The 25755-nt window shown below is 41.5% G+C and overlaps 1 protein-coding gene across 3 annotated transcripts in view; it reads left to right on the top strand.

Moving 5' to 3' along the window:
- Positions 1-20730, top strand: part of TSPAN2 (tetraspanin 2) — a 41018-nt gene extending 20288 nt beyond the window's left edge. Inside the window, exons 3-9 of one of the 3 annotated variants that reach the window (XM_065888370.1) lie at positions 3919-4016; positions 5527-5601; positions 6898-6996; positions 8468-8539; positions 10816-10899; positions 19217-19764; positions 19980-20730. In XM_065888370.1, the coding sequence (XP_065744442.1) occupies positions 3919-4016; positions 5527-5601; positions 6898-6996; positions 8468-8539; positions 10816-10899; positions 19217-19282 (494 nt within the window). In that variant the 3' untranslated portion in view covers positions 19283-19764; positions 19980-20730. Of the gene's footprint in view, positions 1-3918; positions 4017-5526; positions 5602-6897; positions 6997-8467; positions 8540-10815; positions 10900-19216; positions 19765-19979 lie in introns of those variants that run through there. The other 2 variants (XM_065888381.1, XM_065888390.1) reach the window with 2 other exon arrangements.
- The last annotated feature ends 5025 nt before the right edge of the window (positions 20731-25755 follow it).

The following is a 25755-nucleotide window of genomic DNA, read 5'->3' as shown; positions in this document are numbered from 1 at the left end:
TACCATTTCTACATACCTCATAGCGTTGATGTATGAGATGATTTAACCTATGAACGTGGCTTGAGCGCAGTACCTGTTGTGTCATGAGCCCTCAATAAATGTCAGCTGTCATTACAGCAGTGAGGGCAGGCTGAGGAAGGACTCAGCCTGCGGGAGGCACAATGATGTGGGAGAGTAAGAGAGGGGAAGATAAAAGGGTGGTTTAGATGCCATGTAGTCAGGGCGAGACACCAACTGGTAGCACTGAGGCTTCCAGGTGGCAGGTTCCTGACATAATGCCTGCCTAGGGCAAAGGACAGATGCTGCATAGAGCAGCTGAGGCACTGGGAATGGTGGTGGTTACTCAGTGTTGAATGACTCCATGACTAATGTATGTTCAGCTCTTAGGACAGCACTCAATAACTAACAGCTGCACAGTACCTAGTCCTTACCTTCCCCATAAACTAAGTCCCATCCAATATTCTAAATACATATATAATTATGTGTGTCCAGGGCAAGCTGGGAGAGAGGGAAAGTTGCACAGAGGCAGAGAAAAATATTTTCAGAGGAAAAATGGTCATTAGGCGGGTATGTAAAATCATCTACAGCCAAAAAGCCACCGAAATTGATGAGCGTGTCACTACCCAGTCCTTAAAGGGGAGCCATTTAAAAATGAGTTGATGCAGACAAGGCTTTTAGGATGCCACTGTCTCCTTTCTGTGTTAACTGAAATGATGCTTCTAGCTTCAAAAGAAGGATCGGAAACCAGAGACAAGTGATGAAATTGTCAGGAAATTGGTGGTAGCATGTCATCTGGAGATCACTGGCATTGCAAGGCCCAGCTACTAATGCTAAAAATGCAATATCAAAGTGTTTTCTCTTTTTCAACTCAAGGGAAATAGGACTCAGAAAGCATAGGGGATTGAGAAATAGGTCATACACTTGTCACAAAGCTGCCGCGGGAGCGAGAGGGCTCTACAGAAACCATCTTGGAAGTAAAATGTGACTGCCGATTAATGCATTCATTCAACAACTATGTTTTGAGGGCCAGATCAAAAAAAAAAAACCGATAAGGTATGCTTGGAAGCTACAAGTGGCCTTGTGGTGTGCAGAGTATTACAACCAGATTTGGAACTGAAATCAGCAGGCCCAAGAAATTTGCCACGTGTAGAATTTCTTCTGATTTTCCCATCAGCTCCAACCAGCAGTGCTCATTTGACATTGAACTGAGTCCTGTGGCCACACATGCACATGGAGGTTTGCTGGGGAGAGGCCTCAGGAATCAGAGCTCCTGGAGCAGTTTCAGGGTGTTTGCTGTGAGCTCTGGAATTCTGATAGCCTAAGAATGAAATATTGTACAAATAAGTGAATTTTCTTGGGGAGCTCTTATTTCAGAAGGACAAGGGGCTGAGTTAGCTTGTTCTCAGTTGGGAGCAGGTCTGTCCTCCTCAGAGCCTGGTGCCTCTGTCCTCTGTACCCCAGCCTCCGCAGGAGCACCCCTCTCTCCTAGATTCCACACTCTCAGAAGGCTTTCCCCACGGTGTGCAGCCATGCCCTCATCTACCTGACTTGGGAGAGCCCAGCCCTCTGGTGGCTTCTTGGATGCTTGTTGGGATGTATCCCCGGCATGTATCTCTAAGCAAAGATGGGCAACAGTAGACAGCCAGTCCAGAACTTCAGATTTAGCGTGATCTCTCTTTATCCTCTTATCCAACAAACACTAACCGAGAATTCTGTCTTGTTCCTAGCATATTCTATGTAGGGTGAATAAGGTTTGTTTAAGGACCTAACATCTATAGAGAGAGACATAGATGAGAACCCACAGAGGTACAACATGGAAAAGAGTAGGCTGGGTCACATCATAGTGAATTCCTATGTGGCTGGAGTGTAGGATGGATAATGTTCCCAGTGGCTCCAGTCTCTAATGACTCCACGCAGAATCTGTAGACTGTATCATGTAGCAGTGAAGAGGCAATGAACATTGTAAGTAAGAAATCAGTACAGTAAGGTGGCCCACCCAGGAGACATTCTGTGAGGGAACTGCTCCATTCGGGTGGGAATCGGGGCTCAAGGCTTTGCGTATCCAGCCTGGAGCCCTCTTGCCGCTGTTACCCCCATTAGTAAAATAGAAATGTGTATAATACTTGCCTTGCTTAGTGGTGCTGTTTTGAGGAGCCAAAGAGATGATGGAAATAAAAGAGCTTTGAAAAATTTTAAAACAATAAGGTATTTCGGCAGTGGGACCAACAATAGTATTATTTTTAATACAGTATCATTTCTCTCATTACCACATCCATTCCCCATGAAATTATTTTTTTTAGAGAAAAGGAAAAGGGAGGAAGTGGCTGAGCCCGCCTATTGGGAAATAAATAAATACCCGTCTCAGGACCTCGGAAGAGCAGGGCTTCCCGGACCCTGAAAAGGGCCCTGAGAACAGCCTGGGTGGTGCAGGGAGCAGAGCAGCCCAGCCTGCCGCCTAGTCTGTCAGGGAACAGAGGGGGCTGCCCACAAACCACTGTCAGCACCCAGAGGGGCCCCTGGAGACACCCTGCAGGCCAACCTCAGGGTTCCCCCACAGAGGTGGGGCGCCAGCTGCCCGCCCTCTCGCGGATGGGAGTGGTTCCCAGGAACAAAATGCAGAAAATACAGTTGAGGTGATTGGTATTATTCTAAGCAAGTCGAGTGCCAGGCCCCATATTGTGTTCCAACTTATCTCGGGATCAGGAAAGGAAGTAAAAAACTGGCTCGCTTTTATTTCTCTCAGAACAAGACATTTCTGCCCTTCTCTTTCTCCGTGGAACAGCTGTTCCTGTGGCTTGACTTCAGAACTAAGTGAAACGACCACCCGAGTTAAGGCCGCTGTTATTGTCGGAGAGGCAGGATGGGATAATGGTGATGAGCTAGCTTTAGAGGCAGATGGGTGTTTTTATCCCAGCTCTATGATCTCGGGCAAGTCACTTAACCTTTGGGGGCCCAGTTCCTCTGTCTAAAAAAATGGAGATAATAATGGTACCTGCTTCATGAAGATTAAATTAATAAATCTGTGCTAGGTCCTTAGAGTAGTGCCTGGAGAAAATAAGCCCTTAAAATAAATGTAGCTAATATTATATTAATAATAACATTATTTGGCGCATATTACCTTATCACCTCCCCTCACTGGATATTTTCTTGTAACACTTACCACCTTGCGTGCATCCAGTGTATATGGTACTGCCATCTAGAGTTTATCATTCACACAAAACCATATTGTCTCATCGCTGTGCCCTCCGCCCCTCTCCTTGACTAAAAGCTCCCCTCTTCCGTTCCACCCACTCCCTGCTTCTCCGTCTGAGCCTGGGCAGATCAACGGCCTCCCTCCCGTCCCAGACACTTTGTCCTCAGGGCCTCTCATGAGATGGGGACAGCCACTAATTCCAGAGTGCCACGAGGGCCGTGGGCTCCTAGGACGGCAGAGGTTCACGTCCCAGCTCTGGCACTGGCTCCTCACCGCCCCTGGACCCACTGTCGCCAATCTCTGTGCATGGTATTAACGCCCACTTTACAGGGGTGGCGGAGATCTGGCAGGTGAAGTGCGTGGCACGTAGGAGGCACTTGCAGATGACTAAGCGTAAGCTGTGGGACAAAGGCGACTTCCCATCCTCGCTGGTTGTGTGAGCCTGGGCGGCTCCCTTCACCTCTGTAAGCATGGGTTTTCTTTGTTCCCTGGGGATTACAGCAGCCCCTACCTCTCAGGATCCTTGTGCAGGATATATGAAGTCAGGTGTATGAAGCTCTCAGCAAGAAGCCTTCCACAAGTGTTACCTTTATCATATTAACAACTGAAGGCCCTGCGGGGCCAGATGCCTGGGGCAGTGGTGGCAGAGGCTGGGCTGGCAGCATTGGTGCCGGGGAGGGAGCCGATCTTGCGTAGTCAGCATCTTCTCTGGCCTCTTCCCCCAGGGCTCTATGTGCTGGTTGGAGCGGGGGCCCTGATGATGGCCGTGGGCTTCCTCGGCTGCTGTGGAGCCACGCGGGAGTCCCAGTGTGTTCTCGGATCTGTAAGTGGGGCGAGGTGGGGAGGGACTTGGCCTGAAGGGAGCTGGATGTTCTCTTTGTCCCTACCTCTGTGGAAAATGTGAAAAAAAACAAAAAATAGGTCATTAGTGTGAAGATGTTTTGGGAGAAAAAGTGCCTAATAAAATTTCACAATGAGTGAGGCAGCTACAAGATTCCCAGAGTCAGGGAAGTACTGTTATCTATAAGAAAAGTACTGCTGTTTGAGATCAGTAATTTAAACAAACATACCTCTTGTGGTTTATTTTAAGGCTATTTAGTTTAGTAGCCTCTGGTTTTTTAAAAAAAAATGAAATAATTTCCGTTAACTGCTATACATCCAGTGCCAGTGTGACCTAAGAAAGAAGAGGAGCAGGAAGAAAGTTTTTGTGTTTCTCCATGAGGAGAAATGGCAGTTTTATTAGGCGGCCTCTCCTTACTCATTGCAACCTTTGGTGTTTGAACTGTGGCTGCTTCTCCTGATCTCTCTCTTTTTTTTTAAATAAATTTATTCATTGATTGATTGATTTCGGGGGTGTGTCGGGTCTTCGTTTCTGCGCACGGGCTTTCTCTAGTTGCAGCGAGCGGGGACCACTCTTCATCACGGTGCGCGGACCTCTCACTATCGCGGCCTCTTTTGTTGCGGAGCAAGGCTCCAGGTGCGCAGGCTCAGTAGTTGTGGTGCATGGGCCCAGTTGCTCAGCGGCATGTGGGATCTTCCCAGACCAGGGCTCAAACCCGTGTCCCCTGCATTGGCAGGCAGATTCTCAACCGCTGCACCACCAGGGAAGCCCTTCTCCTGATCTCTTGCCATGTAAGATTCCTAACTCATTCCCTCAGTTCTCTATTCTTTCTCTTTCCCCTGTTGCTGAGCATCTCAGGTCTTGTTTATCACTGAACTTAGTTTAATCAGAGCAGACCCTGAGATTGGAACAGAAATCTGTCCAGAAGGACACCCTTCACCTCCACTTCCACCTCCTCAGGGAAGCCATCCAGACCACACAGTCTCAAGTCACCCCCTCCCCAAACCCAGTCCCACCAGCCACTCTCTATCTTCTGGTCTTATTTTACATCTTTATAGAACCTCTTTTGTTCTTCAAGTAGTCACTGAACATATGGGTGCCGGGCGCTGTTCTAGGTTGTGGGATTTCTATATCACTCTCTGAAATTAACTTACTCTTTTATTGCTTACTCATTTATCATATCCTCCTCTCTCTACTATAAGGTCCCTGAGAGCAGAGGCACTGAGATCTTATCTTATTCACCGCTATACACCCAGTATCAAGGACAGTACCTGGCACAGAGCAAATGCTCAATAAACAATTGCTGAATGAATTAATGAGTGAATGAATGTGTGAACAAACTATGAATAACTAAGGGGCCAAGTGCTTTCTGCTAGATCTCTTCAAACTAATAACCTTGCCTAGTGTTTTTCAAAAGGAACTAGAGTCAAAGAGGTTAAGTAAACTGAAAAGGTACTGAATTAATGAAGTTAGTATTTTCTCTCCTCTACAGTTTTTTACCTGCCTATTGGTGATATTTGCTGCTGAAATAACCACTGGAGTATTTGCTTTTATAGGCAAGGATGTAGTAAGTAAATATTACTTATAATTGTTTTTTAACGATGGTTAAAGTGTTCTCTTTACGGCAAAGGTCATGAGAATATTGGTACCCACAGTGATAGTCCAAAGCCAAATAACCCCCACAATAATCGTTTATGCAGAACTTTTTAACCTAGGAGTGTGGTGTGGACTTTAGCATATGTGTGTATGTGTGTGCGTGCATATAGGTGCACCCATATTTCTGGGGAGATAGTTCCTAGCTTTCATTAGATATATAGAGAGGCCTATGTTTTTTGTAACAAAAGGATTTCTAATTTAAGATGAGCCTGTTTGGAATGTGGGAGGAGATAGATTGCAGGTATGAGAAAGAAGGATGGGGAAGAACATGCATTCTCATCCCTTGTTAGCCTGTCCTTTGTCCTTAGGGTTTGGCCTGGGCAGAGGCCAGGTCGTCCTCAAAGACTATAGGCAGCCTCCTGCGTGCCAGTGAAGCCAGTTTGTTAAGATTTTTGCTCAAACTATAGGTGGGCAGAATAGGTTATCAGGAGAATCCACAGAGGAAGGGGTCTTTTTAGGTGTAAACATGCAGTGGGGAAGAGAGGAGTGAAATGGAAAAGGAGGAAGAATGGAATCTTAAGTTTACTGTATTTTACATAAATTCATGTGCCATCAATATTGTGTTTATGAACTTATTTTAGATTTTAAAAACGGTAAACATGTAGAATAAGTAAATGTCAACTCCTCTGGAATTTTTCTAAAGTAGCTGGTTATATTTGTAGGTTAGAGGAATTGGATCTTATGACTTCTTGAGAGCCTATGGATTTGGGGATCACATGCAATTATACTAGAAAAAGCATTCTCTACATTTTCTATGATATTTGAATGCTGAAACAGTTTTCCTTGGTCGTGAACACCTTTTAAACCATGTCGTGAAAAGACTTGAGTACTTGTAACTAATGGAGTCCCAAGAATGCATAGGTTTCTACCCTGGCTGTGTACCAGAATCACCTGGCTGGGGCCCAGGAATCTGGGGTTCAGCTGTTGCTGAGGTCCATTCCAGGTTGAGAACCTCCACTCTAAGAAATCTTTCTAGTCTATGAAAATTATTCTTGGTTAATCTATCCTTCCATCTTCAGAAGCATATTAGAAACTCCAGAATCTATAATCTGTTCCATATAGGCAGAATTACCCTTACTTAAATCCAGATAAACATATGGAAATGCCATATTTTTGAAGGGTAGGGAAGAGGGGCTTTATTCTTGATGAAAGGGGAACGTTTGAAACTTCTCACTCACGTCCTCTTGTTTTCCTGGTAATTTTTCAGGCTATACGACATGTTCAGACCATGTATGAAGAAGCTTATAACGATTACCTTAGAGACAGGGAAAAGGGAAATGGGACTCTCATCACCTTCCACTCAACAGTAAGTGACTCTACTTCTTCCTTAAAATGGAATCTTCTAAAGATTATACATGAGCCAGGTTCTCTCTAATCACCTAGATTAAAAATAAATTGAGTGAAGCCAGGCAACTGCACTATATGTCTGCCTTCGTGGGAGCCATGGTTTGCATTATGTGTAGAACCTAGAAGAGAAAGAGGCCTAACACAGAGTCGACAGAAGGAAGTCAGGACATGCACCCAAAGAGACAGAAGAGCACACACAAATAAGAACATCGAGACAGCTGCCCAAGTAAATATCAGGTTCTCTCAAGAGTGGCCTTGTGGGGCTTCCCTGGTGGCGCAGTGGTTGAGAGTCTGCCTGCCGATGCAGGGGACACGGGTTCGTGCCCCCGTCCGGGAAGATCCCACATGCCGCAGAGCGGCTGGGCCCGTGAGCCGTGGCCACTGAGCCTGCGTGTCCGGAGCCTGTGCTCCGCAACGGGAGAGGCCACAACAGTGAGAGGCCCGCGTACTGCAAGAAACAAAAACAAAAACAAAAAAAAACAAAAACAAGAGTGGCCTTGTGATGTAACAGAAACAGCTGTGACCTTCAAGACAGAAAAGCTTATCTCTAGCTGCAGCTGTGCCATGGAACAGCTTTGTGACCTGGAGCAAGTTCCTTGCCTTCCTGATCCTCACTCAGAACCCTCAGTTGTAAAATGAAGGGGCACATGAGACAGGCACGCTGCTTTTCTCCCGGGACATCCTGTGAGAACGTGCTGTCAGTGCAGTGTTCTAAGCTACAGACAGTTCATCAAGGAAGGCTCCCCGGGGGAGATGGGCCAGGCCAGTGTCATCCTGATTTCTCAACCCCTGTCATATGGAGAAGTAGCTATGAACTCCTGGCCAGGTGTTTTAAGGTAGCCCAGTTCTTGTCTGTCACAGGTATGTCCTGGAAGGTGCCAACCATTTATCCTGTTCAGCTGCAGCTGCCCCAGGGACATCAGACAGCACACAGGTTCCTTTGTCTTTGAAGGGCAGCCGTAAGGCAGGACACCTGTTGGCTGGCCGGTATTCAAGCCCCAGTCTTTTAGCCCCTGGGGTTTACTGTGGCCACTTCTGTCCGTCCTAGGCTCTCCTCAGTTAATGAGCCTTTCCTGAAGCTCATAAAACTTTAGCTATTCAGCAAGGCTGAAAGGAAGAATCTAAAGACCTAACTCCTGTCTAAAGAACAGCAGTTTACACAGGCACTGTCAGCTAGCTTCTTGCCTTGTTTGCATTGCCTTCAGTCACCTCCTGTCATAAAACTTGGACAGATTTGGTGAAGTCGTTTCTTGCTTTGCTAGCACGACTATGTGACTCTTCATACTGTCTCCAGAACGGCCACTAGGTTGTAGTGTCAGGCCTCAGAGCTGTTTTACGGCCTCAGCACACCCAGTCCTTAGCAGTGATACCCGGATTTGTAGCTTCAGCTTCTCCCTCCTTGTGCTAAAAGCTCTTTTCGGACTCTCTAGTTTCAGTGCTGTGGAAAAGAAAGCTCTGAACAGGTCCAACCGACCTGCCCAAAGGAGCTCCTAGGACACAAGGTAAGCTTCTCTACCAGGTTCCTGTCCTGCCTGTGGTGTTAAGATGGTTCTTGCCCTTGGGGTGGAGGGGTGATTCTGGGAGGCCCTCTGCCAGTGGCTTCTAGCCTCAGCTTTATTCTATGCAGAATAAGTGAAGCAATGATGAGTCCCAGGCTCCTGGTAACCTGGGGAATAATGGTGTGCTGACTTGCCAGTAATGATGCAAATGCAGTGGCATTAATTAAGCTCACCAGGGCCAGAGGTATGCACCCTAAGGACGTTGCCCCCTACCCTTCCAGAGGTGTCATCGCACTGATAAATGCTTCCTTTATTAAGTGCTATGTGGCAGGCACGATGCCAGGTTCTGGAAACTCTAAGGTGAAAAACACATGGTCCCTGCCTCAGTGGCCTCACAGACTAGTCAAGGGAGCTGATGCTTGGCAGAGCACAATACCTGTACAGAATATAGTGGAGTCAGGAAAGCTTGCAGAGGATGGATCCTTGAGCCAAGTTTTGACAAAGGAAGGTCATGCCAGGCCCAGAAAGCAGCAAGAACAGAAGCATGCAATTCCAGGACTGGAGGAGAATAGGGAGTCCAGAGGGAATTGTGAGGGACATTTTTGAAAAGGCAGGCAATGGCATCGTTTTATACCTGGAAGTTTGGAGAAGCCATTGCTTTTAGCAGAGGATTAACATAATCCGTTTTGCATTGTTGAAAGAGCACTCAGGCTGCTGGGTATGACTGGTAGAACAGAAGGCTGGAGACCAATGGAGGGAGGCCGCTTAGGTGACACTTATGTTTTTCCTGGCGAGAGAGGATGAGGAACTAGAGCAAGTCACATACCTTGGGGAGGGAGAGGAGGCGACAGATACAGAGACGTCCAGGGGTAGAGTCAACAGGCACAGGTGACTGACTGGGTGTGAGTGGGGAGTGAAAGGGAGGAAGCTAAGACTTCAGATGCCTGCTTGGCTACAGAGAAGGAGAGGCTGAGCGTGTAGGAAGGAAAGGAGATAAGTGACAGCACAGGCTTCCTGAGGAGATGAGAGAATAAGATCCAGAGCCAGTAAAGGGGTTGACTTTCAGCAGAGCAGGGCACTTCTTTGGCTTTAATGAGAAGGAAGAAAGAAGCAGTGTGCCTTTCTCATCTGCATGCTCACTGCCTACAGCAGTACCTGCCACCGGATGAATGGAGTGTGTAAGTTTGTAGGTGCAGGTGAGGAAGGTTGGAAGAATTTCTACAGCTTGACTCTAATAAGTAAGGGAGCCACTATCTAGAGCAGTGGTTCTCAACTTTTACCAGAATGTATTGTAATTATTTTTGTGAGTCTGTGTCCTTCTCTAAAACTATGAGCTCCCTGAGGGCAAAAGTAACCATGTCTTACTTTCTCCATATCCACCATGCCATTCTGGTGACTAATGCAAGGCAGATGCTCAAGAAATATTTGTTGAATGAATGAATGATGAATGAATGAAGTAAGACAGGAGGTGTGAGGATGGCATTAAGAGTTTCATAGAGCTTAGGTGGGTATCAGAGAGAGCTGACCATTGACAAGTAAAAGGACCTGGACAGCCTAAGGACAAAATTGGGTTGAGAGAATACCTCTGTATTTAAGAGGACCAAATAGAAGTTGGAGAAACTAATTGCAATTACAAGTGATCTGTTCTGCCCCCTGTCCAATATTCCTCCATCCATGAAGGTTCTTTGGACCTACACTGCACAGGTCTCTATGGGACACAGATGAAAGAATAGGGCCACCCAGCCCGGCCACCATAGAAGAGAACAGTCCTCCAGCCCCCAACACTTGGCTTTCCTTTGTTAAATTTGAACCTATACAGACTTTATAGCTTCTTACTAGGTGATGCCTACCTTGCATAGTAAATTGGACTAAGTATGTAGAAAGTCTTTTAAACTATAAATGACAATCCAAAAGCAAGGGGCTATTATTTTGGGGATATTTTACTTTTTTTTATTTGCTGAAAGTAAGAAGAGGCCCCAAATTTTTAATGCCTCAGGTCCCAGAATAGCTTCATCCAGCCAGGTTTCAGGGCTTTGAAGGAGCCATTGGCCTAAATAGGAAAATTCCACCAAAAGGAGAGTATTGTCATTTTTCCCCCAACAACACTTTTGCTTTAAAGTTATCAGAGTGATATCTGGGAAGAATGGTTTAAATATGAACAGAAGGTGACATGGGTTAACTCTCACAGGATGCTCTGTAGAGAAGGAAAGGATTGGATCAGGGTGATGATTCACACATACCACCAGCTGTTATTCCTGACTTTTTCTTTTCCAAAACAGAATTGCATTGATGAAATTGAGAGCATAATCAGTGTTAAACTCCAGCTCATCGGAATTGTCGGTATTGGAATCGCAGCCCTCACGGTAAGAAAGTTCCAGAACATACCTTCTTTGACCCCTAAGAAGCCTTGAACCTTCGTATCTTATTTCTCTTCAAGTGTGATATGGCAGTATCTTAGGAGAGATTTTTTCATAAAAGACAAAGATGTTTTTGACAGAATATCTAAGAACAAAGCTAATTAGATACATCAATACTTAGTTCTCTCAAACATGGTACAAATTCAGTTTTAAGCTAATTATGACTTTGAGTTTTTCATTGCAATAACTTCCCATTTTAAGGTCACCAGGCTTAAACTAGATGAATGATTTTTAATTCTGGGTCTCTTCCTTTGTTAGATATTTAAGACAACATAGATTAAACTCTCTCACCTATGATTTGCAGAGGTAGCACAGTGTAGTGATTAACAGTGCAAACTCTGGCATCACACTTTCTGGATTCAACTACTAGCTCCACTACTTACAAACCCTGGGGTCACTGGAAAGTTTCTTAATTTCTCTATGTCTCAATTCCCTCATCTGCAAAATGGGGATTTTAATATATCAACCTCAGAAAATTGTTTTGACAATTAAGTGGAATAATACATATAAAGTATTATTAGGAATTAATTCATATAAAGGGTCTGGAACATAGCACTCAATAAATGCTAGCTCTACATAGAATCTGAGTGTTCCCAAACCCTGAATCCAGGCGAACTATATATGGAAGTGTGAAGCATAGTGCATCCTTGCACCTGTAGGTAGCTCAGTACTTCTAAAGTACAAAAGAAGAGTGTGCAAGAGTTCATAGGGGCAGAGGGCTATGGTAAGTGTAGCAAGAGATGACACTGGAGAGGGTTATGAGGGTCCACATAATTGTGTTATTTGTGTGACTTTTTGATAGGTTGGGCTTTATCCTTAAGGTAGAGGGGAGCCACCCAGGTTTGGAAGGACCTGTAGTGCAGTGTGGAGGTAAAGTTGGAGGGAAGTAAGATTGGAGTCAGGTAAGCCCATAAAGAGGTGATTCCCATTGTCCAGGGGCTGAGTGATAATAGCTAATGCTAAGATAGTACTTACCCTCTTGCCCTCCTATGTAGATTAATTCATGGCCTAAGCTGAGGCAGGGGCAATGGAATTGTGAGGAAATCAATGAATTGGCAGTTCTCAGGGGACACACAATCCTCTTCCCTCCTTTCTGTATTTAGAGCACAGAGGGCTGGGGCAGTGGGTGAAAATACTATGCTGAGGACCTCCCAATCCAGGGACTTCTCTCAGGGTCTCCCCACCTACCCTGGGGCTAGCCTGATGGCCAGTCTGCGGCTTCCCAAGGACAATCCTGAGGCAGAAGATTTGAAAATGTTCTGCATTAACGGAGGTATCAAATAGATGCTCCCAACAATTCTACAGTCTCACGGAATGAACATTCTAGAAGTTGTCACCCCTGACTCATGACAGTGGCAGGATGAGTTTCTTTCTGAGGGGATCCCTTTAGGTACAACGAGGTCTAACCAGGGGTTGCATCCAACCTTACAACCACGGAAAAGGGGAAGGACCTGTGTTGGCCATCTTGCCTCAGAAGAAACGCCCAGAGTTTCTTCTTTAATTCCTTTCTTCATAAGGTAAGAGTTTCACAATGTAATCAGTTAACAAAATGTCCATTAGGTGTCTCCCCTGCCACACACTGGTACTGAGTTCTGTCAGCCAGAAGCTTGGAGCCCTGATCCCAGCTATTCCCTTAAGTCTGCCCCTTCCTCTCCAATAACTGATAACACATGCCTTTTTAAATTCAGCATTTACAGGTCCTAGTCTAATGTAGGATGGGATTGAGGAGAGAATCAGAGAGCTATGGTACTGATTTCTTTGAACAAACATTGAGAGTAGTCTATGAACAACGCACCTACAGATAGCATATCATAGGGTCTGCAAAATTAATAGGAGAAGTGATTGAGGACAAGAAGGATTTTGGGGCGTCCTTCTCTTCAAACCATTTAAGTAGCTATTAATTTTGCTAAATATTTGTCTTTTCAAAGAAGCATCCAAGTGGTAGAAGATGTCAGTAGTACCATAGTACAAACACCTCAATTTATGCTTTGGTAAAACTATTGAGTTAAATAACAAAGCATCATGTACACTTAAAAATGAACTGGGAATGAAGAGATGCTCCGCTTTTTAATATGTGGTCACTGTTGCAAAAATTCAAAGCTTTGCCAGCAATAGAAAACTATTTAGACTGCAAGTGTATTTAAACAACAAGTGGTTACAAACACATTTTCCAAAATAAAAATATAAATGAGAGAGATTGGTTCAAGATGGTGGAGGAGAAGGATGTGCACTCCCTCCCTCTTGCAAGAAAACTGGAATCACAACTAACTGCTGAACAGTCATCAACAGGGAGACACTGGAACTCACCAAAAAAGATACCCCACATCCAAAGACAAAGGAGAAGCCACAGTGAGACAGTAGGAGGGGTGCAATCACAGTAAAATCAAATCCCATAACTGCTGGGTGGGTGACTCACAAACTGGAGAACACTTATACCACAGAAGTCCACCCACTGGAGTGAAGGTTCTGAGCCCCACATCAGGCTTCCCAACTTGGCGGTCCGGCAACGGGAGAAGGATTTCCTAGAGAATCAGACTTTGAATCCTAGCAGGATTTCATTGAAGGACTTTGATAGGACTGGGGTAAACAGAGACTCCACTCTTGGAGGGCACACACAAAGTAGTGTGCACATCAGGACCCAGGGGAAGGAGCAGTGACCCCATAGGAGACTGAACCAGACCTACCTGCTAGTGTTGGAGGGTCTCCTGCAGAGGCAGGGGGTGGCTGTGGCTCACTGTGAGGACAAGGACACTGGCAGCAGAAGTTCTGGGAAGTACTCCTTGGCATGAGGCCTCCCAGAATCTGCCATTAGCCCCACCAAAGAGCCAGGTAGGCTCCAGTATTGGGTCACCTCAGGCCAAACAACCAACAGGGAGGGAACCCAGCCCCACCCATCAGCAGACAAGCAGATTAAAGTTTTACTGAGCTCTGCCCACCAGAGCAACACCCAGCTCTACCCACCACCAGTCCCTCCCATCAGGAAGCTTGCACAATCTCTTAGACAGCCTCATCCACCAGAGGGCACACAGCAGAAGCAAGAAGAACTACAATCCTGCAGCCTGTAGAACAAAAACCACATTCACAAAAAGATACACAAGATGAAAAGGCAGAGGGCTATGTACCAGATGAAGGAACAAGATAAAACCCCAGAAAAACAACTAAATGAAGGGGAGATAGGCAATCTTCCAGAAAAAGAATTCAGAATAATGATAGTGAAGATGATGCAGGACCTCAGAAAAAGAATGGAGGCAAAGATTGAGAAGATGCAAGAAATGTTTAACAAAGACCTAGAAGAATTAAAGAACAAACACCTAGAAAGATTAAGGAACAAATAAACACATGAACAATACAATAACTGAAATGAAGACTGCACTTGAAGGAATCAAGAGCAGAATAACTGAGGCAGAAGAACGGATAAGGGACCTGGAAGATGGAATGGTGGAACTCACTGCTGCAGAACAGAATAAAGAAAAAAGAATGCAAAGAAATGAAGACAGTCTAAGAGACCTCTGGGACCACATTAAACGCAACAACATTCGCATTATAGGGGTCCCAGGAGGAGAAGAGAGAGAGAAACGACCCGAGAAAATATTTGAAGAGATTATAGTCAAAAAATTCCCTAACATAGGAAAGGAAATAGCCACGCAAGGCCAGGAAGTACAGAGAGTCCCAGGCAGGATAAACCCGAGGAGAAACATGCCAAGACACATAGTAATCAAATTGACAAAAATTAAAGACAAAGAAAAATTATTGAAAGCAACAAGGGAAAAATGACAAATAACATACAAGGGAACTCCCGTAAGGTTAACAGCTGATTTCTTAGCAGAAACTCTACAAGCCAGAAGGGAGTGGCATGACATATTTAAAGTAATGAAGAGGAAGAACCTACAACCAAGATTACTCTACCTGGGAAGAATCTCATTCAGATTCAACAGAGAAATCAAAAGCTTTACAGACAAGCAAAAGCTGAGAGAATTCAGCACCACCAAACCAGCTCTACAACAAATGCTAAAGGAACTTCTCTAAGTGGGAAACACAAGAGAAGAAAAGGACCTAAAAAAACAAACCCATAACAATTAAGAAAATGGTAATAGGAACATACATATAGATAATTACCTTAAATGTAAATGGATTAAATGCTCCAACCAAAAGACACAGGCTCACTGAATGGATACAAAAACAAGACCCATATATATGCTGTCTACAAGAGACCCACTTCAGACCTAGGGATACATACAGACTGAAAGTGAGAAGATAGAAAAAGATATTCCATGCAAATGGAAACCAAAAGAATGCTGGAGTAACAATACTCATATCAGATAAAATAGACTTTAAAATAAAGAATGTTACAAGAGACAAAGAAGGACACATAATGATCAAGGGATCAATCTGAGAAGAAGATATAGCAATTATAAATATGCACCCAACATAGGAGCACCTCAATACATAAGGCAACTGCTGACAGCTATAAAGGAGGAAATCAACAGTAACATGATAATAGTGGGGGACTTTAACACCTCACTTACACCAGGGGAGAGATCATCCAGACAGAAAATTAATAAGGAAACAGAAGCTTTAAATGACACAATAGACCAGATAGATTTAATTGATATTTATAGGACATTCCATCCAAAAACAGCAGCGCATGGAACATTCTCCAGGACTGATCACATCTTGGGTCACAAATCAAACCTTGGTAAATTTAAGAAAATTGAAATCATGTCAAGCATATTTTCTGACCACAACACTATGAGATTAGAAATCAATTACAGGGAAAAAAATGTAAAAATCACAAACACATGGAGGCTAAACATTACATTACTAAATAACCAAGAGATGACTGAAGAAATCAAAGAGGAAATAAAAAAATACGTAGAGACAAATGACAAGGAAAACACGACCATTCAAAACCTATGGGATGCAGCAAAAGCAGTTCTAAGAGGGAAGTTTATAGCAATACAAGCCTACCTCAAGACACAAGAAAAATCTCAAATAAACAATCTAACCTTACACCTAAAGGAACTAGAGAAAGAAGAACAAACAAAACCCAAAGTTAGTAGAAGGAAAGAAATCATAAAGATCAGATCAGAAATAATTGAAAAAGAAATGAAGAAAAAAATAGCAAAGATCAGTAAAACTCAAAGCTGGTTCTTTGAGAAGATAAACAAAATTGATAAACCATTAGCCAGACTCATCAAGAAAAAGAGGGAGAGGCTCAAATTAATGAAATTAAAAACGAAAAAGGAGAAGTTACAACAGACACCACCAAAGTACAAACCATCCTAAGAGACAACTACAAGCAACTCTATGCCAATAAAATGGACAACCTGGAAGAAATGGACAAATTCTTAGAAAGGTGTAATCTTCCAAGGCTGAACCAGGAAGAAACAGAAAATGTGAACAGACCAATCACAAGTAATGAAATTGAAAGTGTGATTAAAAATCTTCCAACAAACAAAAGTCCAGGACAAGATGGCTTCACAGGTGAATTCTATCAAATATTTTGAGAAGAGCTAATACCCATGCTTCTCAAATCCTTCCAAAAAATTGCAGAGGAAGGAACACTGCCAAACTCATTCTATGAGGCCACCATCACCTTGATACAAAAACCAGACAAAGATACTACAAAAAAAGAAAATTCCAGACCCATACCACTGATGAATATAGATGCAAAAATCCTCAATAAAATACTAGCAAACAGAATCCAACAACACATTAAAAGGATCATACACCATGATCAAGTGGGATTTATCCCAGGGATGCAAGGATTCTTCAATATATGCAAATCAATCAATGTGATACACCATCTATTAACAAACTGAAGAATAAAAACAATATGATCATCTCAACAGATGCAGAAAAAGCTTTTGACAAAATTCAACACCGATTTATGATAAAAACTCTCCAGAAAGTGGGCATAAAGGGACGTACCTCAACATAATAAAGGCCATATACGACAAACCTATAGCAAACATCATTCTCAATGGTTAAAAACTGAAAGCATGTCCTCTAAGATCAGGAACAAGACAAGGATGTCCACTCTCACCACTATTATTCAACATAGTTTTGGAAGTCCTAGCCATGGCAATCAGAGAAGAAAAAGAAATAAAAGGAATTCAAATTGGAAAAGAAGAAGTAAAACTGTCACTGTTTGCAGATGACACGATACTATACACAGAGAATCTTGAAGGTGCCACCAGAAAATTACTAGAGCTAATCAATGAATTTGGTAAAGTTACAGGACACAAAATTAATGCACAGATACCTCTTGCATTCCTAGACACTAATGATGAAAAATCAGAAAGAAATTAAGGAAACACTCCCATTTACCATTGCAACAAAAAGAATAAAATACCTAGGAATAAACCTACCTAGGGAGATAAAAGTCCTGTATGCAGAAGACTATAAGACACTGATGACAGAAATTAAAGATGATACCAACAGATGGAGAGATATACCATGGTCTTTGATTGGAAAAATCAATATTGTGAAAATGACTATACTACCCAAAGCAATCTACAGATTCAGTTCAATCTCTATCAAACAGAAATATAGATCAATGGAACAGGATGGAAAGCCCAGAGATAAACCCACGCACCTATGGACAACTAATCTATGACAAAGGAGGCAAGGATATACAATGGAGAAAAGACAGTCTCTTCAATAAGTGGTGCTGGGGAAACTGGACAGCTATATGTAAAAGAATGAAATTAGAACACTCCCTAACACCATACACAAAAATAAACTCAAAATGGATTAGAGACCTAAATGTAAGACTGGACACTATCAAACTCTTAGAGGACAACATAGGAAGAACACTGACATAAATCACAGCAAGATCTTTTTTGATCCACCTCTGAGAGTAATGGAAATAAAAACAAAAATAAACAAATGGGACCTAATGAAACTTAAAAGCTTTTGCACAGCAAAGGAAACTACAAACAAGATTAAAAGACAACCCTCAGAATGGGAGAAAATATTTGCAAAGGAATCAATGGACAAAGGATTAATCTCCAAAATATATAAACAGCTCATGCAGCTCAATATTGAAAAAACAAACAACCCAATCCAAAAATGGGCAGAAGACCTAAATAGACATTTCTCCAAAGAAGACATACAGATGGCCAAGAAGCACATGAAAAGCTACTCAACATCACTAATTATTAGAGAAATGCAAATCAAAACTACAATGAGGTATCACCTCACACCAGTTAGAATGGGCATCATCAGAAAATCTACACACAACAAATGCTGGAGAGGGTGCAGAGAGAAGGGAACCCTCTTGCACTGTTGGTGGGAATGTAAATTGATGCAGCCACTATGGAGAACAGTATGGAGTTTCCTTAAAAAACTAAAAATAAAATTAGCATATGACCCAGTGATCCCACTACTGGGCATATACCCAGAGAAAACTTAATTCAAAAAGACATGTGCACCCCAATGTTCGTTGCAGCACTATTTACAACAGCCAGAACATGGAACCAACCTAAATGCCCATCGACAGATGAATGGATAAAGAAGATATGGTACATATATACAATGGAATATTACTCAGGCATAAAAAGGAATGAAATTGGGTCATTTGTAGAGACATGGATAGATCTAGAGACTGTCATACAGAGTGAAGTGAGTCAGAAAGAGAAAAACAAATACCATATACTAACGCATATATGTGGAACCTAGAAAAATGGTACAGATGAACTGGTTTGCAGGGCAGAAATTGAGACACAGATGTAGAGAACAAATGTATGCACACCAAAGGGGGAAAGTGGCGGGGGGTGCAGGTGGTGGTGTGATGAATTGGGAGATGGGGTTTGACATGTGTACACTGATGTGTATAAAATGGGTGACTAATAAGAACCTGCTGTATAAAAAAAAATAAAATTCAGAATTTCAAAACTATATATATATAAATTAGATCTGGGTTTAACCTGAAATATAAAATTCTAAAACCAGTAGTGTATTAGTCTTTTATAATTATTAAGAACTGTCCTATAAGCTAGAAATAGAGTCATTTTTTTAAACAAGAGTCTTGCTACTTTTTAACAATAATAAAATAAGAATGTATTTTAAGCAGTTAACGGAAGTCTTTAACCAGTAGCCATAATTAAGTAGCACATATAAAAGTGTCACTTGTATTCAGTAATTATTGCTTATAATTATTTGTCAACATGAGTTAAACATGCAAGCAGTTTGCTGGCCTTTTTTAAAAATCAATTTTCATCATTTGAAAGTCATTAATAAGTGGTTCCTTCTGTTTCAGATCTTTGGCATGATATTCAGCATGGTCCTTTGCTGTGCGATACGAAATTCACGAGATGTCATATGAAGCTACTTCTACGTGAAAGTTGTAATCTAGAGCATACAAATGTCACAGGAGCTGTCTCCTGGCTCATTTTTAATATTCAAAGGACATTAGGATCTAAAATAATTTGCTGTTAATTGTACATTTGCACATGTATGTATGTTTGGCTCATTACTGGTTTACCCCTTGAGTGAATGCCTATGTATGTTGACTGAAGCATATTCATGTGTGATCTGCATGTTTCTGGTATATGCATAATGAAATCTGTTTGCTGGGAATTCCTGATTCTTGTTATGTGAGAGAAACACATATTTAACTCTCAGAAAAAGATCAAAATCTTTGATAAACTTTAAAAACTTGGTTATTTAGGAAAAAAATATGATAGTGGGTCAGTTTCTCAGACTCTAGCCATAGGAAGTTAGATACAGAGAATTCAGGGATTTCTAGTTTGTGGAAGCAATAAGCTATAGGAATTGAGAGATCATGGTGCAGTGTTAAAAGTAACTGTGTTGGGCTTCCCTGGTGGCGCAGTGGTTGAGAGTCCGCCTGCTGATGCAGGGGACACGGGTTCGTGCCCCGCTCCGGGAAGATCCCACGTGCCGCGGAGCGGCTGGGCCCGTGAGCCATGGCCGCCGAGCCTGCGCGTCCGGAGCCTGTGCTCCGCAGCGCGAGAGGCCACAACAGTGAGAGGCCTGCGTACCGAAAAAAAAAAAAAAAAAAGTAACTGTGTTTGGGTTAGGTGTAAGGGTTTCCTGGGATTTTTCTTATATACATACTCTCCCCAGAATTCAGGACTAAACACATCTGTAAAACTAAATATAGCTTGGAAAATCTAATTTGACTAAGTCATACTTTCCTAGTATTTAAAAAACAAAGAAAACCTTGCTCTGGAAAGAGGTGTCACACAGACAATCACATGCCCTATAAAACTGAGTGATTTTAGGACTAGAAAGAAAATCTTTTAACAACTTTTTAAGGAAATATTTTTGTTCTTATATAAAGACATTTAAATATTGCTTTATGACTTTCCTTTTCTGACTCTTCCCTGAACTACTGTAACCCCCATAAACACAAAAGGGCTTTTATCTCCAACTTTTCTGTATTTCTTCAGATGTAAGCATAGAAAGACTAAAGCAAGAGATCTGGCAGTTGCAAATTGTGGGAAAGAGAATTTTTACTGGCACTGTATCTTTGAAATACCTCATAACTTGAGTTTACATATTTTCCTAATTTTTTGGTATTTTTCTTATTTATTCACCTAGAGAATTCTTCTTTATAGATTAAGAACTACAGTTTTTGCCACTTAAAATATACTATATCATGAGCATCCTTAGCCAAACCAAAATAAAGAGAAACATCCTCTCCTAGTTTTGTGCACACAAGGGAGACAAGCTAAGGAAACAAAAATACACACACAACAGAAATATTTCCTTCTGTGCAGGTCTCCTATAAAAATAAAATGTTTGCGTTCTTTATGGTCTTGACGCTTCATTGTAATCCCAAATTTACAATCTAAATTGACATATACGTCCATTTTTAAATAGCAACTTGGTACATTTAGTAAATCATGGATTTTTTTAAATTACATTTTAAAAGGCCACACAAAAATGAAAGTATGGGGGACTTTTGGAAACCCCCAAGTAAGTTTGTACTCATGTGAGAACACAAGTCTTTGGGTCTACACTAAAGGAGAGTGTGCACTCCGAGAAAGTTCTACAAAACATTTTGCTGAGAACACGTAACCATTTGAAATAATCTCACTCCCATTGGGAACCACATTTCTCCTGCCATACTTGCTACTAACTGTGGAGGAAGATTTCTAGAAAAAAAGTCAGACTGGAAGCAAGCCAAAAATTTAATTGTGCATGGCTACATTTCTGTGTCTGTAGCTAACAGAAAGATTATTTTAAGAAACTCAATAGATGTTTCTACCCTGGTAGTTGAGAAGTAGAGCTTTTTAAGTAAAGAACAAAAAGCCACCATCTCTCTTGGTGGCTTATTTCACCTGTCTGCCTGAAGACAGGAAACAGGCTTAAGGGCATACTTAGGTTTCTTCCAGCTCAGAATCTTCTGGGATTCAACAAAAGTGAGTTTCATTCTATATCTGAATTAACCTTAAAGAAGTCTAGCTAAAAGTGGAAGAGTAGAGATTTGTTCCATATGTGATTAAAGTGTGACTTTGGGAGTAATTTTTCTAAAATATGTGCCATGAGTAAAATTAGAGAATTTCATCTCTGAGTGAGGGAAGAATTATATACATATATATCTTGAATCTACATATGCATCTTGAATATATATCTCTTGAATATATATACATGTATAACTTGAACATATGTATACGTGTGTGTATATATGTATATATGCACACATACATGTATACATATATGTGTACAAATATATACACACACGTATAAAGTTTTGATTATATCTGTTTACCTGAACTAATTTGAGATCAGGCCCAAAGATTTTCTTAAATGTATGGTGCCAAGGCACAGAATTAAAACTTCTTGATGAAATATTTTAAGTTATTTCAAATTAAATTTTCTATGTACCAGAATTTCTTGTTTGATTTATCTTAAAATCCTGTTATATCTTTATACACACTCATTCAACTTATCTAAATGCCTATCAATCAACCCAAATAATATGGTGAAAAAGGAAAGAGTAGTAACCTTTCTATAGTGTTACTAATAGGAGCTGGGCTTAAAAACAACACGCTAACAAAGTTATTGCATATAGTTATATTTCAATTAATATTGTTTCACCCGAATTACACCTCTTTTCCCCAGAGTAGCTCCTTTGTCATCCATAGTACAACCTGTAAAATTACACACTGATACAGAGGCCAGTGTAACCACCTGTGCAGTCACCAATGACAGGTGCTCTCCTTTCCCCTGTGAGCAGTGCCAGTAGGTTTGGCGTGGTGAGAATGAGGCTCCTGGAAAGATGGCAGTGAAGGAGATAGCATATTTTCCCTTCTGAAGTAAGTTTATCAGAGATTAAAAAGAAGAGACCCCCTCTGTGTCATGGGTAAAATGTGGTTTCCATGGCCCCAAGGGCAGCCCTTGAGTATTTAGGAGGTGCACCCCAGCTTTCCCGGTTCACCGCTCCCATGTAACTACCAGCCCCTTGATTTCAGCAGCCCCATTTTCACCACCCCTAGGAGGGAGCACTAATGAACGCTTGAAGCTAGTCACTTAACTACATCATCTTAGTTTGGCCTCATCAAAATCAAATTTGTGTTAAGGTATACTTTAAGACAGACAAATGGTTTCTATTTTCTTTCAACATGACTTTTTTTTTTCTATAAAATGTAAGGTACTGTATGTAGGTGTCTTTTGAAAGGTAAAAAGACTACAATGCAAAATGTTGTTATTAATCATTTTGTTGGTTTTCTCATTTTAAAAACAACCACTAAATACATTTCAGGAATCCACTATTCAGATGGCTATCTCCTGGGGACATGGAATACATGAAGAATAGAAGTAATATGTCCTGAATGTTGCAAAGCAAAATCTATGCTGATTTCACAAAGTTTTTAGCTAATATACCAGAAACACTCCAAAATTTGGGTGTTGTTTTTGTTTTTGTCCTGTATAATTTATGATGGTTTTACTTATATTAAATAGAAGAAATTTAAATTAAATTAAAAGAAATAACCAACAAAGTGCCTAGCATGCCTGGCACTGATGAATATTATTACCTATTGTTACAATTATTATGTTTATGAGTTTTTGTTAATTATAAGTCAAACATGTAATTGTGTATAACTAAAGATACTTCTGCATGATACCAAATACCTATTTGAACACATTCATTTGCTGAATAGTTTTTTATATATTTCCCAATTCTATTTTAATTTAAAGATTACATATCAAGAGCCATAGCTACAGTTCCTATATTTTTCCCTGGGCCTGCTCTGCCCTGTAAGATGCAACCCATTCTAATATTAGAATTGTTTTCTTGCTTTGTTTTGGAACTACTATTTTGTACACTTGAAAAAACTCTTTATAAGAATGCTGATATGCTAAGATGAACAAGACAAGTCTCTGTCCCCAAGGAGGTTAGAGTGGAAAAAAGGCAAGTATAATTACCATGAGGTAAGTGCTATGATAATCATTAACCTGAAGTGGATCCACTCAGCCTTGGGAAGGATGGTCAGAGGAAAGAGGTTTCCTGAATTTTGAGGTCACCAAACTGAGTCCTGAAGAACCCATACAAATAAGTCAAGTAAAAAGAAATAGAGGTAGAAAAAAAAGGGGGATTACTGAGGAACAGTATGAAGAAGGCCCTGAAACAGAGAAAGCATGGAAACATTCAAAGAGGGAAGGTCAAGAACTGAGTTGATAAAGGGCCCTGTTAAACTGTGCTAAGAAGTCTTAGGTTTGTACAGAGGTCCTTGGGAAATTTTTAAACAAAATCAAATTAATTTGATTAATTTATTTTAATCAAATTAATCTTTACAAAATCAAATTTCAGCCTTTTAAAGATTACTTAGCTTTAGTCTAAACAGTGATTGGAGGGCAAAGGCCAGAGTCAGGAGGATTTCTAACTAATGAAATGCAAATTCTACCAAGAAGTAGTAGACAGATGCAAGAGAAATTGAGGGAAAGAGGAACCTAGAGCCATGCCTAGGTTTCTTGGCAGCTGGAAGATAGTGGTGGACAGGAGGAAAAGCAGATTGTACTGATGATGCAAGTTGGAGATGACTACAGGACATCCAAGAGGGTATATAAACAGGCACTGGATACATGACTCTGAAGCTCAAGAAAGAAGTCTAGACTAGAACTGTAGTGGAGGAGTCTGCAACATAAAGGTAGTAATGCCCAGATTTGAACAATAGGAGCCACCTCTCATATTTAAGAGCTCAGTGATAAAGTTTAAAAAATTATAATCTCCTACTCTAGTAAGATAAGAACCCCAAACAATTCTTTACTCCCCATGCATTTCTTAATCTCAGACTGGAGTGTCTCTTAGCTACCTGCATTCCTTCAACAGTTGCCATCTAAACTGTCTTTTAATGCAATGAGTGTAATTCCTTAGGACAATCAAGGCTGAATGAACACAAATTGAAGTTTCTCATATGCTCTACATTTAACAGTGTCCACAAGGTCAACAGGACACATAAGATTATCACAACACTAGCCCTTCCTTCACAAAGTTTATAACCTTCACCCCTACAGCACCAAGCAAAATTACATTCCCAGAAGGAAGTATAGTCCAGAACTATATTACTGTTGCTTGCTAAACACCATAGCATAGATTTTGAGTCATCTTAGAGAAAAAGGGTATAAAGGCATGACAGGAGAAAATATTGACTTCAGCCTCATTAGGACTGGTTATAAATGACATGAATGTATTACACTGAGACTCCAGATATGTGACCTCCACTGGGCCCTCTAGGGAAGCAGAAAGGTCAGGGAAGATCAGGACTAAAAATTGTCCTGAATATTGGACTATTAGCAAGTCTTTGTTGACCTTATTGAAAACAGTTTCAAGGGAAGATAGGAGTGGAAGTCAAATTGTAATGGGTTAGGAAGAGAATGAGAAGTGAGGAAGTAAATATTTAGTGTAAGGGTCTTGCTCTGGTCTGATTGTTTTTCCCTAAAATTCATATGTTGAAATCCTAATGCCCATTGTGATAGTATTAGGAGGTGGGGCCTTTGGGAAGTGCCTAGGTCATGAGGGTGGATCCCTCATGAATGGGATTAGTGTTCTTATAAAAAGAAACCCTACAGAGATCCCTTGCCCCTTCCACCAAGTGAGGACACAGTAAGAAGGAGCCAGCTCTGAAGCAGGAAGAGCTCTCACCAGAACATGACCATGCTGGCACCATGACCTTGAACTTCCCAGCCAGAAGAGCTGTGAGAAATAGATTTTTGTCATTTATAAGCTACCCAATCTGTGGTATTTTGCTATAGCAGCCCAAACAGACTAAGACAGGGCTATTTCACAAAGAATCTGGAATAAGAATTCAAGGAGAGGGGTAAATAAATCTAAGGTTGCACAGGGTCGAGAGAGAGCTGTTTGCTTTTTTTTTTGGATGAGAAACCATTCAAGGATGCTTTATACTGAAGCGAAGGAGTCCATAAAGCAGAAGTAAGAGAAGATAGAAGAGGAAACAGCAAGGTCCTGGAGGAAATGGAGGATGGGATGAGGAGCATCTTTTGAAACTAGTGGAAAAGATGCTGAATCAATCAGTAATTTTCAGTTGAAACAGTATCAGAAACCCAACTCTAGCTTAAGCAGAACAGGAAAGTTATGACTTATTTAAGGGTTGAAGCTGGCTTCAGATTAGACCTACTGATATCAGAAGGTCTCCCTTTCCTCACTCTCTTGTTCTTCTCTGGGTTGGCTTTATTCTCAGGCTGGCTGTTTCTAGGAGATGCCAAGGATGGCTAGCAGTGGCTCTAGGTTCACATTCTAGCAGCTTAGAAACCCCAACAGGCCAAGCACTCCTCTTTGTCCAACAGTTACAGTAAAAGCCCTGAGACTGA

Source organism: Phocoena phocoena, chromosome 1 (assembly GCF_963924675.1).
Source record: "Phocoena phocoena chromosome 1, mPhoPho1.1, whole genome shotgun sequence".
Taxonomy (NCBI): Eukaryota; Metazoa; Chordata; class Mammalia; order Artiodactyla; family Phocoenidae; genus Phocoena; species Phocoena phocoena.
Note: the sequence above shows the minus strand (reverse complement) of the source record. Positions and strands in the feature narration are given on the sequence as shown.